This window comes from Heterodontus francisci, chromosome 5 (genome assembly GCF_036365525.1).
Source record: "Heterodontus francisci isolate sHetFra1 chromosome 5, sHetFra1.hap1, whole genome shotgun sequence".
Lineage (NCBI taxonomy): Eukaryota > Metazoa > Chordata > Chondrichthyes > Heterodontiformes > Heterodontidae > Heterodontus > Heterodontus francisci.
Window position 1 is genome coordinate 10,256,563 of NC_090375.1, and position 20,598 is coordinate 10,277,160.

Here is a 20,598-nt window from a genome sequence, read left to right on the forward strand (position 1 = left end):
ACATTGCAACAGCTTTTTTTTGTATCTTCATCGAGCGACCTCCAACAATACCAGTGTCCACTGCGGGACAAGTATTTGTTTCTTACCCCACTGCCCTTCTGTAGAGTTTTGGGAGTTAATTTTAATCCTAACACACCCAGCAGGAATCCCATGGGATAGAGTGGAACGCCAGTTTTGCAACATTCACTCCATTGGAAAGTAAAATGAAGTTGATGAAAAACCAACGTTGCACCCGATCCCGGTTGTTTCGGTTAAAATTGCCTGAGCGCTTTAATTCTGACCCAACTTCAGCACTAATACTTCCACTTATTTTAAACCAACCAATCCACAATGGTCAGTCTCCATAAACTGCTCTTAATCTACAAAGGAGAAAGGATGAGCTGCAAATCCAGTTTAAACCATCGAATGAGACAACTGCGCTCATTTTCTACATTCTCACATCTTCCAGCATTTCAGGAGAACATCTGCAAAGTGAAGGGAGCCCCCAACATACCTATGTATCAGAATATGCCAAAATTCAACATATCAAGTCGACAAGCAGAAACAGGTCTTTGCATCCAACTAGTCTGCACTCCTGCAATGGCTTCTCTCACTTCCCACTCCCACCAGTCCTCTTCTCAGGTGCATCGTTCCTCAGCTATATAAAACTTACAATTATACAGCACTTGTCAAGTCCTTGGAATATTCCAAAGTGCTTCATAGCAACCTTCAAATATAGGAAGGCGCAGCATCTAAATTATACACAGGAGGATCCCATTAACAGCAATGAGATAGACGTCAAAATAATCGGTTTTAGCCACATTGGCCAAGGCACCAGGAGAGGTCCCCTGCTCTTCTTCAAAATAGTGGCCATGGGGTCTTTTACTTCCAGCCAAGAGGGCAGGTGGTTTAACATTTCATCCAAAAGACGACATGGGAAAGCAAGATACTTCTAATAGTTTAACGAGTGTACTGCACCAAAACGTAAATTAAAAACAAGCCCCTCCTCTGGAGGTCCAATGCTTTTTGACAGGAAGCAGACAGTTCTGCAAGAAACCTATAAAGACATCTGGAGAAGGGATTTGGGGTTCTTTCTTCATTGTATTCCCTCTGAATAGAGTGCACTCCATGAAATCTTCCACTATTTCTCTTGTAGCAGCAAAAAAAAAGACATTCCTTCAACCAGGTAAATAATAAAACTACCAGCCAAAGAATCATACAGCAGAGCAGACTATTCTACCCATCTAACCTGTGCTGCCTCTTTGGCAGAGCTATCCAATTAGTCCCAATCCCCTACTCTTTCCCCACAGCTTTGTAAAGGTTTCATTTTTTTTAAAAAACTAGTTTTGCCCGCTCACCTAACCTGTCGTCTGTTCCTGCACAACTTCCTGCTCCCATCTGCACCATTTACTGTCCCTCCTAACTTAGTCATCTTCACACTTGGAGATACAACTCTCTATTCCTCCACTTTTAATCAACAGGGTGAAAAGTTGCAGTCCCAGAACGGATTGCTGGGGAACACAACTTGTCACATGCTGCCAATCAGCATAGCTCTTGATCCTTTATCTTTCGGATGAGATGTTAAACTGAGGCCCTAACTGCCCTCTCAGGTCGGCGAGAAAGATCCCACAGCACTATTTCGAAGTTTAGTGGTGCAGCCACTAATTGCTTCACCATTGGTGGCCGTGCCTTCAGTTGCCAAGGACCTAAGCTCTGGAATTCCCTCCCTAAAATCCTCTGACTCTCTAGCTCAACTTTCCTCCTTTAAGACACTCCTTTACAACCCATCTTTTTGACCAACCTTTCGGTCCTCTGGCCTAATATCTCATTTTGTGGCTTGGTGCCAAATTTTGTTTTATAATACTCCGGTGAAGCACTTTGGGGCATTTTATTAAGTTGAAGACACAATATAAATACAAGTTGTTGTTGTTGGGGAAGTTTTCCGCAGTATTCTAGTCAACATCTGTCCCTCAACCAGATTATCTGGCCATTTACCTTACTGCTGTCTGTGGGAGCTTGCTGTGCACAAATTGACTGCTGTGTTTCCCGACATTACAACAGTTCAGAATACTTCACTGGCTATATATTTCATTGGACATCCAGAGGTCATGAAAGGCGCTACATAAATGTAAGTTCTTACTTTTTCTTTACCTCCTACCTTCCAACCAGTTTCCAGCCCAAGTCAAATGGGTGCTTCAAATGCAGTGTGCTCTCATTTTTGTTAATCACTCATCGAATTGCTCCTGAAAATCCATACAGCCAACATCTATTGGCACTCCCTTATTTTACTTCCAAGAAAAGCTGGAATATAATCCAGCATCCTATCCTTAATAGCAGTTACATTGCAATGGTTGACCCACATCTCTCCCTTATATATTTCCACAATCTGATTTCACTCCAGCTGGTTTTTAAAAACCAACCACCACAGTATTAACTTGTTGGAAGCGTTTGAATAGAACAATTTGTATTTATATAGCACCTTTAACATCATAATCATCCTAAGGCATTTCACAGTAGCATTATCAATCAAAATTTGATAGTGAGCCACATATGTAGATATTGGGGTAAAAGCTTGGTCAAAGAGACAGGTCTTAAGGAAAGTGTTGAAGCTTGAGAGAGAGAGAGAGAGAGAGAGAGAGGTGGACAGGTTTAGGGAGGCAATTCCAGAGATTAGGGCTCAGACAGCTGAAGGCACGGCTGCCAATAGTGGAGCAGTTAAAATTGAGGATGCCAAGAGACCAGAAATGAAGGAGTGCAGAGATTGTGGAGCTGGAGGAGATTACAGAGATAGAGAGAAGCAAAGACGTGGAGCAATTTGAAAACAAGTATGGGAATTTTAAATTCGAGGCATTCCTTAACTGGGAGGCAACACAGATCAAAGAGCACAGGGTAAAAGGCCTGCTACCCGACCTGGACCTGATGACATGTGACGGGTTCGGATTGGGCCAGACACACACGAAGTGCTCTGCTGGTAAATATTAAATTAAAACTTATCAGAGCTGGGAGTCCAGGACGAAACGGAGTCTGTGCAGTGAGCAAGTGATGTCACTATGATGTCATCACGCACTTGCTGCAGCTTCCTGGAGGTTCCGAGTCCGAAGGTAAGTAAAGGGGTGATCAGGCCAGGCTTGGGTCGGGTCAGGTCGGATCGGGGTCGGGCAAAATTGGAGGGACTTGGGCTGGGTTGGGCTTGGGTCCGGGTCAGGTTCTTTTTCCCCCGATCTGAGCAGGGCTGATGAGTGAACAGGAATTGGTGCAAGTTAGAATGTGGGCACCAGAATTTAATATGACTTCAGAAATAATTCTATTTGCTCCTTCTAAATTAACTCCAATGTGAAGCCAAGTTGCCAAAAATGTTACATTCCAAATGACAAAGGATTTCACCTGGAAATGTATTCCAGCATTTACTTCACCTTATTAGCAACACTTTCACCATCACCAGCAATGTATTAATGAGTAATATGGAAATACTTTAATTAACCTCCATCAGCAACACACACTTCTGCAGGCATAGTTCATGGACATCAACTTGTCAGATCACAGAATGGTTACAGCACAAAAGGAGACCATTCAGCCCGTCGTGCCTGTGCTGGCTCTCCAAGTTCAACTCACTTGGTCCCATTCCCTTGCCTTTTCCCCATAGCCCTGAAAATTATTTCCCTCCAGATAATTCTCCAAGTCTCTTTTGAAAGCTACGGTTGAATCTGCTTCCACCACACTCTCAGGCAGTGCATTCCAGATCCTAAACATTCCCCGCGTAAAGAAGTTTTTCCTCATGTCACCATTGTTTCTTTTGCCATTCACCTTAAACCTGTGTCCTCTGGTTCTCGATCCTTCCGCTAATGGGAACAGTTTGTCCCAATATCTACTCTGTCCAGACCCCTGATGATTTTTTTTAAAACACATTTATATAAAAATAAAGGGTACAATTCTAAAGGGGATGCAGGAGCAGAGGGACCCGGGTGTATAGGTGCATAAGTCATTGAAGGTGGCAGAACAGGTTGAGAGTGTGTTTCATAAAGCATACAGTATCCTGGGCTTTATTAATAGGGGCATAGATTACAACAGTAAGGAAGTTATGTTGAACTTGTATAAAACACTAGTTCAGCCTCAGCTGGAGTATTGCATCCAGTTCTGGGCACTGCACTTTAGGAAAGACGTGAGGGCATTTGAGAGAGTACAGAAAAGATTCATGAGAATGGTTCCAGGGATGAGGAATTTCAGTTATGAAGACACATTGGGGAAGTTAGGACTGTTTTCCTTGGAGAAGAGAAGAGGAGGCTGAGAGGTGATTTGATAGAGGTATTCAAAATCATGAAGAGTCTGGACAGAGTAAATAGAGAGAAACTGTACCCACTCGTGAAATGATCGAGAACGAGAAGACACAGATTTAAAGTATTTGGTAACATAAGCAAAAGCGACATGAGAGAAAACTTTTTCACATAGGGAGTGGTTAAGATCTGGAATGCACTGAGAACATGGTGGAGGCAGGTTCAACTGAAGCATTCAAAAGGGAATTAGACTGTATATGAAAAGGCAGAATGTGCAGAGTTATGCGGAGAAGATAGGGAATGGCATTAGGTAAATTGCTCATTCGGAGTGCCAGTGTAGACATGATGGGCTGAATGGCCTCCTGCGCAGTAATGATTCTTTGGTGTAATTCTACAAAATGTCCTCTCAACTTTCTCTTCCCCAAGGAGAACAGCCCCAGCTGCTCCAAACTATCCATGGAACTGAAGTTCCTCATCCCTGGAACAAATCTCGCGAATCTTTTCTGCACCCTCTCTAATGCCTTAACATCCTTCCTAAAACGTGGTGCCCAGAACTGGTCACAATACTCCAGTTGAAGCTGAACCAGTGTTTTATACAGGTTTATCATAACTTCCTTTCTTTTGTACTCTATGCCCCGATTTATGAAGCCCAGGATCCCGTATGCTTTATTAAATTTCTCAACCTGCCCTGCAACCTTCAATGATTTCTGCATGTACGCCCCCAGGTCCCTCTGTTTTTGCACCCCCTTTAGAATTGTACCCTTTATTTAATATTGCCTCTCCTCGTTTTTCCTGACAAAATGAATCACCTCAGTTCTCTGCATTAAATTTCATCTGCCACTTGTCTGCCCATTCCACCAGCCTGTCTATGTCCTCTTGAAGTCTATCACTATCCTCCTCACAGTTCACAATACTTCCAAGTTGTGTCATTGCAAATTTTGAAATTGTGCCCGATACACCCAAGTCTAGGTCATTAACATCGGCCCCTGGGGAACCCCATTATATACCTTTCTCCAGTCCGAAAAAGAACCGTTCACCACTACCCTCTGTTTCCTGTCAGTCAGCCAATTTCGTATCCAGGCTACGAATGTCCCTTTTATTCCATGAGCTTTAACTTTGCTGACAAGCCTGTTACGTAGCACTTCATTAAATACCTTTTGAAAGTCAGTGTACATCACATCAACCTCATTATAGAGTCATAGAGTCGTACAGCATAGAAACAGGCCCTTCGGCCCACCGCGTCCATGCCGATCATAATGCCTATCTATACTAATCCCAAGTGCCTGCATTAATTCCATATCCCTCTATGCCTTGCTCATTCAAGTACCTGTCCAGATGCCTCTTCAATGTTGCTACTGTTCCTGCCTCCACCACCTCCTCTGGCAGCTCATTCCAGATACCCAATATTCTTTGTGTGAAAAATTTACCCCTTTGATCCCCTTTAAATCTCCTCCCTCTCATCTTAAATCTATGCCCTCTAGTTTTAGTCATCCATACCATGGGAAACAGACTCTGGCTATCTACCCTATTGGGAAACAGACTCTGGCTATCTACCCTATCTATGCCTCTCATAATTTTATATACCTCTATCATGTCCCCTCTCAGCCTCCTTCGCTCCAGGGAAAACAGACCCAGCCGATCCAATCTCTCTTTATAACTCAAGCCCTCCAAACCAGGCAACATCCTTGTGAATCTTTTCTGTACCCTCTCTAGCTTAATCACATCTTTCCTGTAGTGCGGCGACCAGAACTGCACACAGTACTCCAAATGCAGCCTAACCACCGTTATGTACAACTGTAACATGACGTCCCAACTCTTGTACTCAGCGCCGCGGCCGATGAAGGCAAGCATGCCATACGCCATCTTCACCACCCTGTCTACCTGTGTTGCCACTTTCAGGGAACTATGTACTTGCACCCCAAGGTCTCTCTACCCAACAACACTCCCCAGGGCCCTCCCATTCACTGAAAATGTCCAACCTTGGTTTAACTTCCCAAAATGCATCACTTCACACTTGTCTGCATTAAATCCAATTTGCCACTCCCTTGCCCACTTTCCCAGTTGATCTATATCCTGTTGTAACCTTAGACAACCTTCTCCACTATCCACTATACCACCAATTTTGGTGTCATCTGCAAACTTACTAATCATGCCCCTTACATTCACATCCAAGTCATTAATATATATGACATATATAATATATATTATCTCATCCATTTTCCCTGTTACCTCATCAAAAAACTCATTAGTTAAATACAATTTGCCCTAAACAAATCCATGCCTCTGATCTGCTCTTTAGCCACATTATTAATGTGGCTGGTCCAGTTAAGTTTCTGGTCATTGGCAATCTCCAAGATGTTGATGGTGGGGGATTCAGCAATGGTAATGTTGCTCAAATGTCAAGGGGGAGATGGTCATTGCCCGGCACTTGTGTGGCACAAATGTCACTTGCCACTTATCAGCCCAAGCCTGATTCCTGGGATGAGGGGATTGTCCTATGAGGAGAAATTGAGTCGACTAGACCTATATTCCATGGAATTTACAATAGAGGTGATTGTATTGAAATATATAATTCTTAAAGGGCTTGGCAGAGTAGATGCCAAGAAAATGTTTCACCTGGCTGGGGAATCTAGAGCACGGGGTCACAGTGTCAGAATAAAGGGGTCAGCCATTTAGGACTGAGATGAGGAGATATTTCTTCACTCAAAGGGTTGTGTTTGGAATTCTCTATCCCAGAGAGCTGTGGATGCTCAGGACATTGAGTATATTCAAAACTGACATCGAAGGTTTTTTGGGTACTAAGGGAATTAAGAGATACGGTGATAGTGTGGGAAGGTGGAGTTATGGTCGAAGAGCAGCCATGACCTTGCTGGACAGCACTGCAGGCTCAAAGGGCCAAATGGCCTATTCCAGCTCCTAGGAAATGGGAGCAGGAGTAGACCATTCGGCCCTCAAGCTCCTATTTCTCATGCTCTTATATCATCTTCATCTGGGACCTGCCCTAGTATCCACTACAAATTTTGCACTGCGAGAAGTGTACTACTCACATTATTTACTAACAACACATGAAAAATCCCCTGCAAAATCTCGTGTAACTGCTGCCAGACACAGCTACAGCGAAACCTATATAAATCCACATCTGGAAAAGAATAGAGACACCTAAATAATTTGGATGGTAAATGATACAAGGGGCACTCTGAAACCACAGACACTCTCAAATTACATACTACACACAGCCTTCAATGCATCAAGTACCTTTGACAACTTAAAACATGGACACAGGTCAGGTTTTTGTGGCATGGAGGGGTTCTTTATCCAGCATGCATAGCAGCAGAGAAACTACTCTATCTCTGATTGAATGACTGCAGGGCTCCATCTCAGGAATGGAGTGGTTTCTCTGTGCTGGGTGAAGAACTCCCCAATCTACTGTATGTACTGTAAAAAAATTCAGTGACCGTTATGAAAGTAATGACACCTGGTGGAATAAAAAAGGAAAGCTGATGCCAGTCCAAGGTGTCTGTAATTTAGATGTTTCACTGTACTTTCAAGTGCAGAACTAAACGGACAAATTTTCCATCAACAATACGTTTGTTACTTAATGCAAAGCAGAGCTGAACATTGTTTGAAGAAGGCTGAACAAAGCTTAATGTCCCATTCCCTCACTGCAATGTTGCATTCGTAAACTTCAGAATTGAACCTTACTGATTGCCTTCTGGAAGCCTGCTTACAGTTTCAGACAATAAATTAATTAATCACTTACTTGAAAAGATCTAGTTCATCGAACCATACATAGATATGAAACAGCCATTTATATTGCTGAACCCATGGAGTTCAGGAGGGGTGGATAGAGGACAGTGTGGAAGGGGGGCTCAAGGACTGTTGTGGAGCTGGGGGGAGCAATTAGCAAGCAAATGTCACACCGAGCCATAAAAAATATTAGTACTTCCAGGGCCAGTCTCAGGATAAGGGAGCAGCCACGTGGGACTGAGGTGAGGAGACATTTCTTCACTCCAAGGGTTGTGAATCTTTGGAATTCTCTACTCCAGAGATGCTCAGTTGTTCAGTACATTCAAGGCAGAGATCAAAGGATTTTTGGGTCTTAAGGGATCGAGGGATATGGACCAGCCATACAACAATGGCGGCGACAAGAACAAATAATAGACTGGAAATTCTGAGGCAAGTAACTCACCTCGTCACACCCCAGCACGAGTCAAGAGTGTCATGGAATACTCTCCACTTGCCTGGATGGGTGCAGCTCCAACAACACAAGAAGCTCAACACCATCCAGGACAAAGCAGCCCACTTGATTGGCACCCCATCTACAAACATTCACTCCCTGACTCCCTCCACCACCGACGCACGGTGACAGCAGTGTGTACCATCTACAAGACGCACTGCAGCAACTCAGCACGGCTCCTTTGACATCACCTTCCAAACCCGCAGCCTCTACCACCTAGAAGGACAAGGGCAGCAGACGCACGGGGAACATCACCACCTGCAAGTTCCCCTCCAAGCCAGACACCATCCTGACTTGGAACTATATCGCCGTTCCTTCACTGTCATTGGGTCAAATCCTGGAACTCTCTTGCTAACAATGGCATGGGTGTACATGGACTGCAGCAGTTCAAGGCAACAGCTCACCACCACCTTCTCAAGGGCAATTAAGGATGGGCAATAAATGCTGAACTTGTCAGCCCACATCACATGACAAGACGAAAAAAAATGAGGATAGGATGGAAAGATAGATCAGCCATGAGTTTATTGAATGGACCATATGGCCTACTCATGCCCCAGCATTCTTACAACTCTTTGGATGAATAATTTTCTGCTGAATTCCCTATACTTGAAAAGAAAAACATTTGCAGGGCTGCGGGAAAAGAGCAAGGTGAAGTGGGACAACTCTTTCATAGAGCCAGCACAGGCACAGTGGGCAGAATGGCCTCCTTCTGCACTGTATAATTCTATAAAAGCAATGGATTGTTCCCTTAATAGTTGGTCACAAGACACAATTAGATACAATACTAATAATACAAACCACTTCTTGCTTTGAGATGAATAGAACGCAGTTGCTGAGTGTAAAACATGCGATTCTGGATGATTCAGTTACATCTTTCACCTTCTGGAACAGTCGGGGTGGTAATCCTGCAGCAAACCCAATAACAGTGAGAAAAGTTATTCCGTGAATGGTGACGTCCAACTTAACTGTACACAGCATTATCGAACAAATTGCACTTATATGGCATGTCTAATTTAGTAAAATGTCCCCAAGCTGTTTCACAGGTTCTTCAGCAAGCAACGAAGTTGACATTAACGCACATGAACTATTATGACAGGTAGCCAAAAGCTTGGTCAAACAGATAAGTTTTAAGGTGAGTCTTAAAGGAGGAGAGAGAGGCGGAGTGACTTAGAGGGGGAATTCCAGAGCTTCGAACCTCAGCAACTGATGGCCGCTAATGGCTGAGTGAAGGAAAATCAGGGATTCTCAAGAGGCCAGATCTGGGGGGAGTGCAGAGACCTTGGAGGTTTGTAGGAGGTTACAGAGATAGGAAGAGGCAAGGCTGTGAAGGGATTTGAAAACAAAGGTGACAATTTTAAAATCGAGGAGTACTTTCAGAAAGACAAACCTTAACAGGACTATTTAGATGAGTTTGAATCTATTTTCTCATCTGTTAAGGCCTGTCAGATCCTTTCATCACAACTTAGTAGTCTTGATATATGCCAAAAGAAGTGTTTTAATATATCATATTGTTGCCTATAACATAATTGGTAAGTATCAGTAAATCATAAAATACCCCCCTCTGGAGGAGTCCAATCCACTGACACTTCAATGGAATATGCTGTAGAATGCAAAGGGTACAGGTTCCATCTGCAATGGAGAGGGCTGATGAGGGTACTGCGGTAGATGTTGTTTATGTGGACTTGCAAAGGGCGTTTCACAAAGTACAACATAATAGACTAGTATAATTAAAACCTCTGGGATTAAAAGGGACAGTGGCAGCATGAACATAAAACTGGCTAAGGGACAGAAAGCATAGGGTAGTGGTAAACAGTTGTTTCTCAGATTGAAGGGAAGTATGCAGCCAGGAGTCAATATTAGGATCAATGAGCTTTTTAAATACATACTGGTCTGGACTTGGGTAAACAGGGCATAATTTCAAAAATTGCAGATGGCACAGAACTGGGAAATGTAGTAATGTGCAATGAATGCTGAAATAAAAACACGAAATGCTGGAAATACTCAGCAGGTCTGGCATCTGTGGAGAGAGAAGCAGAGTTAACGTTTCAGGTCAGTGACCCTTCTTCGGAACTGGCAAATATTAGAAATGTAAAAGATTTTAAGCAAGTAAAGCAGGGGTGGGGCAAGAGATAACAAAGGAGAAGGTGTAGATTGGACAAGGCCATAGATTAGCTGACCAGAAGGTCATGGATCAAAGGCAAACAATATGTTAATGGTGTGTTGAAAGACAAAGCATGAGTACAGATAGGGTGTTAACGGACTGAAGATTGAACAGCAGCAAGTACAAACGTGAAAAAAAAGTGAGTAAGCAAACCGAACAAACCAAGATGAACAAAAATAAACATACAAAAAAAATGTAAAGATAAAAATAACTAAAAATAAAAGTAAAATGGGGGGGGCCCCGTCATGCTCTGAAATTATTGAACTCAATGTTCAGTCCGGCAGGCTGTAGCGTGCCTAATCGGTAAATGAAATGCTGTTCCTCGAGCTTGCGTTGATGTTCACGGGAACACTGCAGCAATCCCAGGACAGATATGTGAGCATGAGAGCAGGGGGGAGTGTTGAAATGGCAAGCAACCGGAAGCTCAGGGTCCTGCTTGTGGACCGAGCGGAGGTGTTCTGCAAAGCGGTCACCCAGTCTGCGTTTGGTCTCCCCAGTGTAGAGGAGACCACATTGTGAGCAGCAAATACACTATACTACATTGAAAGAAGTACAAGTAAATCGCTGCTTCACCTGAAAGGAGTGTTTGGGGCCTGGGATAGTGAGGAGAGAGGAGGTAAATGGGCAGATATTACACCTCCTTCTGGTCAGCTAATCTGTGGCCTTGTCCTATCTACACCTTCTCCTTTGTTATCTCTTGCCCCACCCCCGCTTTACTTGCTTATAACCTGTGACATTTCTAATATTTGCCAGTTCCGAAGAAGGGTCACTGACCTGAAACGTTAACTCTGCTTCTCTCTCCACAGATGCTGCCAGGCCTGCTGAGTATTTCCAGCATTTCTTGTTTTTATTTCAGATTTCCAGCATCCGCAGTATTTTGCTTTTATTGCAATGAATGCTGGCCTAGCCAGCAACACCCAAATCCCATGAAAAAATAACAATGAGGAGGATAGCAACAGACTTCAGGAAGACAAGACATAGAAATGGGCAGACACATGGCAGATGCAATTTAATGCAGAGAAATATGAAGTGATACATTTTGGTAGGAAGGAGGAGAGGTACTACAAACTAAATGATACAATTTTAAAGAGAGTACAGGAAGAGAGAGATTGGGGGAGGGGGTAACTACACAAGTCTTTGAAGGCAGCAGTTGAGAAGGATATTAATAAAGCTTATGGGATCCTTGGATTTATTAAGAGAGGCATACAGTACAAAAGCAAGGAAGTGATGCTTAATCCTGGTGTGGCTTTACTGGAGTATTGGACCCAATTCTGGGCACCACACTTTAGGAAGGATGTCAAGGCCCTTTGAGAGGATGCAGAAGAGATTTACTAGAATGGTACCAAGGATGAGGGTCTTCAGTTATGTGGACAGACTGGAGAAGCTGAGGAAGAGGTGGTTAAGAGGAGATTTCAAAGACATGTTCAAAATCATGAGTGTTTTTGATACAGTAAATAGGGAGAAACTGATTCCACTGGCAGGAGGGTTTAAGGTGATTAGTTAAATAAAAAAAAGAGGGGACATGAGCAGAATTTTCTTTTTACAGAGAGTTGTGATCTGGAACGCGCTGCCTGAAAGGGCGCTGGAAGCAGATTCAATAGTAACTTTCAAAAGGGAATTGGATAAATACTGGAAGGGAAAGATATTCAGGGCAATGAGGAAAGAGCAGGGGAGTGGGACTAATCAGATAGCTTTTTCAAAGAGCTGGCAAAGGCACAATGGGACGAATGGCCTCTTTCTGTGCTGCATCATTCTACAAGTCTATGAATTGCCTACAGTGAAACTTTAGCCTCAAAAAAATGCCACTATAGGGAAGGTAACAAACAAAGGCCAGGACCTCCAAGCAGAAAAAGATGAGAACATTGAGGAGTCACGATATCCTTGTTTTTGTACATCATCCATACGCCACTAATCACTCCAAGATTATTACTTATCCAACTGCCTGTTTGAGTCAACATTTCCTTTGGGTCTTTTCAATAAAAACAAAGGCATCTCTTATTGGCTTCCGCCTGCACTCAAATTAGGAGTGTCAACTCTGATTGGACACTTTCCTGGAGGATTTAATTACATGACCGCCTGCCTCCACATGTCCCACCCCCATCTCTCACCATTGGTCATCCAAATGTCCATCCTTTCAAGACATCAATTGGAAAGCAAAAAAAATCTCTCCCATTAACCAATTGGATGATTCCTCACCGTCAAACAGCCATGCTTCCGATCACCAGTATTTTTACAACAAATAAGCTGAAATGTTCCAAGAAAATGAAAAATAAACACATTTTTGGTCACCTGCCCTCATATCTCCTTACATGGCTTGCTGTCCAATTTTGTTTGATAACACTCTGTGAAGTGCCTTGGGGCGTTTTACTACATTAAGGGCTGTATATAAATACTAGCTGTTAAATTGAATTAAGATTTTTATCTACAGTAATACTCCAATTCTAAAATCATCTAAAAATAGCCAAAAGGTCCTGTTTAAATAAAAAACAGAAAATACTGGAGATGCTCAGCAGGTCAGGCAGCATCTGTGGAGGGCGGAGGAGTTAACTTTTCAGGTCGACATTTCATCAGAGCTGGAACGTGGAAATTCTGGGCACTGCACTTTCGGAAGATGTGAAGGCATTAGAGAGGGTGCAGAAAAGATTGACAAGAACGGTTCCAGTGATGAGGGACTTCAGTTACATGAATAGATTGGAGAAGTTGGGACTGTTTTCCTTAGAGAAGTGAAGTGAAGGTTGAGAGGAGATCATGAGGGGTCTGGACAGAGTAGAGTAGGGAGAAACTGAGAAGGGTAGACAACCAGAGGATGCAGATTTAAAGCAATGGAACACAAGAAATAGGAGCAGGAGTTGACCATTTGGCCCATCAAGCCTGCTCCACCATTCAATACAATCATGGCTGATCTTAGGATTCAATTCCACTTTCCCGCCCACTCGCCATATCCCTTGATTCCCTGAGAGACCAAAGATCTGTCCATCTCAGACTTAAGTATATTCAATGATGGAGCATCCGCAACGCTCTGGGATAGAGAATTCCAAAGATTCACAACCCTTTGAGGGAACAAATTTCTCCTCATCTCAGTCCTGAATGATTGGCCCCTTATCCTGAGACTGTGCCATGTTTTAGATTCCCCGACCAGTGGGAACAATCTCACTGTCTACCCTATCCAGCCCCCTTAGAATCTGATATGTTTCAATGAGATCACCTCTCATTCTTCTAAACTCCAGAGAATACAGGCCCAATTTACTTAGCCTCCCATAAAATAATCCCCTCATCCCAGTAACCAATCTAGTGAACCTTCGCTGCACTGCCTGCAATACAAGTATATCCTTACTTAAATGTGGAGACCAAAACTGCACACAGTATTCCAGATGTGGTCTCACCAAAACCCTGTACAATTGTAGCAATACTTCCTTATTCCTGCACTCCAGTCCCCTTGGAATAAAGGCCAACATGCCATTTGCCTTCCTGCTTGCTTGTTGTACCTGCATGTTAACTTTCTGTGTTCCTTGTACAAGCACACCCAAGTCTCTTTGAACATTGACAGTTACAAGTTGCACACCTTATTACAAAATATTCTACTTTTCCATTCTTAAGACCAAAGTGAATAACTTCACACTTCCCTACATTATACTCCATCTGCCACCTTGTTGTCCAGTCACTTAACCTGTCTATACCTCTTTACAGACACTCTGTCTCCTCCCCACAGTTTACCTTTCCACCTACCTTTGTATCATCAGCAAACTTAGATACATTACTCTCTGTCTCTTCATCCAAGTCATTAATATAGAGTGTAAATAGCTGATGCCCCAGCACTGATCCTTGTGGCACTCCACAATTTACTGCCTGCCAACTTGAAAATGCCCCATTTATGCCCACTCGTTGCTTCCTATCTGTTAACCAATCCTCTATCCATGTTAATATAGTGCCCCGAACTCCAAGAGCCCTTATCTTGCCAATTAACCTTTTGTGTGGCAAAAGAATCAGAGGTGACATGAGGAAAAACGTTTTTTTAAATGCAGTGAGTGTTTGGAATGCACTGCCTGAGTGTGTGGTGGAGGCAGATTCAATCGGGGCTTTCAAAAGAGGATTGGATAGGCACTTGAAGGGAAAAAAATGTGCAGTCTACAGGGAAAGAGCGAGGGAGTGGGACTAGCTAAATTCCTCTTATAAAGAGCCAACACGGGCTTGACGGGGCGAATGATGTCCTATGCTGTAACCATTCTATGGCTTATTTAATGGAAACAGAAAAAGCTTATTTCGGGCAAATATTTTCAACAGAAATTGAAATCCTAGAAACACGTCAGTGAGGAACAAAAATTACAAACCCCAGAAAGCATTCTGAAAGACGACTGCGCTAGTTCTAGCCATGTGTCTCTAATATTGAAGCATTAGCAACCCAAGTACAGCACATAGCTTTCACTTCAAGATTAACTCAATTAATTTATCCTTCTCAGTGCTAAGGAGCATTTCCATGCAGGGGCTTAAGATTCTTGGGTCAGCGTCTAATTTTTTTGTTTAAGAACAGCAATAACACAAGAAAAATCATGAAGTGCATGTAATATAAAACCTGGGGGGGGGGGGGGGGGGGGGGGTCTGCGGGAGTGAGGTGGGGGGGGCAGAGGGGGGTTTACATACACAAATGAGTGAGGGCGGCAGGCAAAGATGAGAAGAATATTAAAAGCATACTGGATCCTCGGGTTTATATATAGAAATATAGAGCACAAACGTCAGGAGTTTATGCAAAATGAGATTTTTGTTTTAAATACAGCGAGTTGTTGTGATCTGGAATGCGCTGCCTGAAAGGGCAGTGCAAGCAGATTCAATAGTAACTTTCAAAAAGGGAATTGGATAAATACTTGAAGGGGAAACGAATGACATCAAGGGATATGGGGATAGCACAGGAAAGTGGTGCTGAGGCAGATGACTGCCCATGATCTAACTGAACGGCAGAGCAGGCTCGATGGGCTGAATGGCCTACTCCTGCTCTTATCTTCCTAAAAACTTGCAGGTCTATGGGGAAACAGGGGGGAGTGGATAGCTCTTTCAAAGAGCCAGCACAGACACAAAGGGCTGAATGGCCTCCTTCTGTGCTCTATAGTTATTGGCCAAAGGAAGAATGCAAGAAGCTCATTTCCAGGCATCAGCCACACTATCACTGGACTGAAGGTGGTTTAAGTTAATCATTGGGGAGCAACCATTACCTCTCAGAGTAACTATGAGAACCGAGCGGAGATTGTTCACACTCCTGTGGAGAAGGAGCAACTATGAAGCAGCTTCCCAAGCCCCTCCATACCACAAACCCAACACACTGTCCAATAACTCCCATTCATTATCCCTTTCCCGCCCAGAACAAAAATCTGTAAATCATTAAATTATGGTTCGCAAGTGTTACAAGGTAACTACAAAAGAAAATATTATTTAAGTATAGTCAGGAATGCGAAAAATTACCTTTTGCAAGTCCAGGGCCTTCAACCATGCTCAATAAACTCGAAACCTCCTTCTCAAATTTCTGTTGGCAGGTTTGTACAGCCTGTTCATCAAACATGGAAACAGGAGTATTACGAATGCACAAAACAGATTTAAACTTCTGTTTTCATTAATATCTGCTTCAAATCCTGCACTTCAGTCATTTGAAACCAGGCCATTCGGCCCATCGAGGCCATGCCGGTTCTCTGTACAGCAATCCAGTCAGTCTCACTCCCCCACTCTATTCCTGTAGCTCTGCAACTTTATTTCCTTCAAAAGCCCATTCACTTCCTTTTTGAAATCATTCATCGTCTCCGCTTCCAGCACCCTTGTAGGCAACGAGTTCCAGATCATTACCACGCGCTGCGTAAAAAAAAAAGTTTCTCACATTCCTCCCTGCATCTTTTGCCCAAAACCGTAAATGTGGCCCCCAGTCCCTGTACCATTAGTTATTGGAAACAGTTTTCCTTTGCCCATCTTATCCAGGCCTGTCATAATCTTATCCATCTCTATCAAATCTCCCCTCACTCTCCTTTGCTCCAAGGAGAATCACCCCAGCTTCTCCAACCTAACCTTGTAACTAAAATGCCCCATCCCTGGAATCATTCTGGTAAATCGCCTCTGCACCCTCTCAAGGACCTTCACATTGTCCATAAAGTGTGATGACCAGAACTGGACGCAATACTCTAGTTTTGTCGTAACCAGAGCTTTATAAAGGTTCAGCGTAACTTCCCTGCTTTTGTACTCAATGCCTCTATTTATGAAGCCCAAGATCCCATATGATTTACTAACCACTCTCTCAATATGTCCTGCCACCTTCAAAGATCGATGCACATGAACCCCCAGGTCCCTCTGCTCCTGGACACTCTTTAGAACTGTGCCATTAACTATATATTGCCTCTCCCTATTCCTTCTGCCAAAAGGCAGCACCTCACACGTGTCTGTATTAAATTCCATCTGCCACTTGTCTGCCCATCTACCGGATTGTTGTTAAAACCCATCTTCCTTCAAGGAAATCTGCTGTCCTTACCTGGTCTGATCTTCATGTGGCTCCAGACTCATAGCAATGTGGTTGACTCTTAACTGCCCTCTGAAATGGCCTAGAAAGCCACTCAGTTGTATCAAACCACCATAGAAAAGTCAAAAAAGGAAACTGGACAGATCATCCAGCACCGGAAACGACAAAGGTACACCTTACCCAGTCAACCTTGCAGGGTCCTTCTCACTAACATCTGGGGAATTGTGACAAAATTGGAAGAGCTGTCCCACAGACTAGTCAAGCAGCAGCTTGGCATAGACATACTCACCAAAACACACCTTACAGACAATGTCCCAGACTCCTCCATCACCATGAGGGAATGTTCCGAAGAAGGGTCACTGACTCGAAACGTTAACTCTGCTTCTCTTTCCACAGATGCTGCCAGACCTGCTGAGTGATTCCAGCATTTCTTGTTTTTGTTTGTCCTCCATCACCATTCCTGGGTATGTCCTGTCCCACCAGTAGGACAGACCCACCAGAGGTGGTGGCACAGTGTTATACAGTCGGGAGGGAGTTATCCTGGGAGTGCTCAATATTGACTCCGGACCCCACGAAGTCTCATGGCATCAGGTTAAACATGGGCAAGGAAACATCCTGCTGATTACTACCTGGAGGAAGCACTGAGGGTGGCAAGAGCACAGAATGTACTCTGAGTGGGGGACTTTAATTTCCATCACCAAGAGTGGTTCAGTAGCACCAGTACTGACCGAGTCCTAAAGGACATAACTGCTAGACTGGGTCTGCGGCAGGTGATGACGGAACCAACAAGTGGTATCAACACACAGTCCATATGGAGACCAAGTCCCATCTTCACATCGAGGATTGTGTGGCACTACCAATCGTGACTCCTCAGATACTGAAGCAGCCAGTGTCTACATGCAGCAAGACCTGGACAACATTCAGGCTTGAGTTGATAAGTGACTTTTTTTTTTATTCTTTCATGGGATGTGGCAAGGTCAGTATCTATTGCCCATCTCCAATTGCCCTCGAGAAGGTGATGGTGAGCTGCCTTCTTGAACCAGTGCAGTCCATGTGAGGTAGGTACACCCACAGTGCTGTTAGGAAGGGAGTTCCAGGATTTTGATCTAGCAATAGTGAAGGAACGGCGATTATAGTTCCAAGTCAGGATGGTGTGTGGGCTTGGAGGGGAACTTGCAGATGGTGATGTTCCCAAACGTCTGCTGCCCTTGTCCTTCTATTTGGTAGAAGTCAGGGGTTTGGAAGGTGCTGTCGAAGGAGGCTTGGTGAGTTGCTGCAGTGCATCTTGTAGATGGTACACACTGCTGCCACTGTGGGCTGGTGGTGAAGAGTGTGAATGTTTGTGAATGGGGGGGCCAATCAAGGGGGCTGCTTTGTCCTGGATGGTGTCAAGCTTCTTGAGTGTTGTTGGAGCTGCACCCATCCAGGCAAGTGGAGAGTATTCCATCACACACCTGACTTGAGGCTTGTAGATGGTGGACAGGCTTTGGGGAGTCAGGAGGTGAGAGTCACTCACCACAGAATTCCCAACCTCTGGCCTAGTCTTGTAGCCAGAGTATTTATATGGCTGGTCTAGTTAAGTTAATAACATTCGTGCCACACAAGTGCCAGGTAATGACCATCTCCAAAAAGAGAGAATCCAACCATCTTGCCTTGACATTCAACACCATTAGCATCACTGAATCCCCCACCATCAATATTCTGGGAGTTATCCAGAAACTGTTTTTTTGTAGTGTTGACTGAAGGACAAATATTGGCCTTGTCACCAGGGATAACGTTCCTGCTGTTCTTCAAAGGATCTTTTCGTCCACCCAAGAGGGCAGATGGGGCTTCATTTAACACCTCTTCTGAAAGACGGCACCTCAGACGGTGCAGCACTCCCTCAGTGCTGCACTGGAAGTGTCAGCCTAGATTTTGTGTTCAAGTCTCTGGAGAGGGTCTCGAGCCCACAACCTTCTGACTGAGTGGCAAGTGTGCTACCCATTAAGCCACGACTGGCATTAGTTCAGTAACAATCACTACTACTGTGGTGACATCAAGCTGTGTGACCAAAGGACAACCTTTGCAAGGTCCTTGTAAATGAGGTTTGCACTATTCAGACAAATGGGGTAATGTATGTCCAGAACTATTCGAAAAGTATCACTAGAGTAAGGAATACTTAACATTTCTACACAAAAGGAAGGATGAAATCCCAGTCCATTGCATTGGCAAAGGAGTGCCATTGACAAATAACTGCGTTTACTTTTTGTAAACCTTCCCATCAATCAAGGCAACCAGATGCTGCTGCATTCACAGTGTGGAACATCTCCAAACGCTCATCCTAGAATTTATTTTCTTACACTACTCACAGGGGAATACAACACTTGCATTTATATAGCAGCTTAGATCGTCCCAAGGCACATCACAGAAGCATCAAATGAAATACCTCGATATAGTAGTGTAACGCAAGTTATGTCGTCGGTGTTCAGCCTCGAGAAAAAAAAATGGTTTAAGGCCCTCGTTGCAACACATGGCATAAAAAAAAAAATCTGACGTACCCTCCCTTTTCTACTGTATTTGGTAGCATAATCTACAATTTCGTAAACGGAAATTCTTACATGATTTTTCTTTTAAAACTCCAAGTAATACAGCACAGTAACAGGCCATTCGACCCAACTGGTCTATGCCGGTGTTTATGCTCCACATGAGGCTCCTCCCACCTTTCTATATATCACCCTATTAGCATATTCCTTTCTCCCCCATGTATTTAAGCAACTTTCCCTTAAATACATCTGCACTATTCCCCTCAACTACTCCCTGTGGTAGCGAGTTCCCCATTCTCACCAGTCTCTAGGTAAAGAAGATTCTCCTGAATTCCCTATTGGATTCAACCATATGTACAGAACACTATATTAAATTAGAAATGTACATGATGAGATCACCATTATCACAGATGCAATTTCTGGAGTAATTAAACATTTATTTAAAATGGCTTCACAGTACTGTACGGAAAAGCTTTTCAGTTGTAATTCTATGACCATGGAATCAACATTAGATATGCTCTAGATTTAAACAAGCTAGCTGAAGCACACCTAAATATACGTCAGACATTACCACACAAACCACAGCTTCAGCAGTTCGCTTCTTGCCCAGGGCACTATCACTTCAAGGTGACACAGATTAAACACTTGCTCCAATTTCAGAGGATTAATTTCTGTAATGCTGGCAAAATAACAAAGCAGCTCATAGTGCAATGAACTTTGCACTGCCAACTAGCTTTGCAAAAGAATCTACAACTATTAAACAGACGTTACTGCGCACTACCTATTCCACAGAAATTTAGCCGTTAGCAAACATAATGTGCGGCTAAAGCGTTACATTTGGAACATACGAACAGGAGTAGGCCATTCAGCCCCTCGAACCTGCTCAATTAGAACATGGCTACTCCATACATCAATTCCACTGACACACCTTGGTTCAATAT

General features: G+C 43.6%; 1 protein-coding gene across 4 annotated transcripts in view; it reads right to left on the reverse strand.

Moving 5' to 3' along the window:
• Positions 1–20,598, reverse strand: part of osbpl1a (oxysterol binding protein-like 1A) — a 308,693-nt gene that overhangs the window by 223,949 nt on the left and 64,146 nt on the right. For all 4 annotated transcript variants that reach the window (XM_068031100.1, XM_068031099.1, XM_068031098.1 and 1 more), the window contains 2 exons: positions 16,100–16,181; positions 9,286–9,392 (listed from right to left, as the gene is read on the reverse strand). In XM_068031100.1, coding sequence (XP_067887201.1) covers positions 9,286–9,392; positions 16,100–16,181 — 189 coding nt within the window. The remainder of the gene's footprint in view (positions 1–9,285; positions 9,393–16,099; positions 16,182–20,598) is intronic.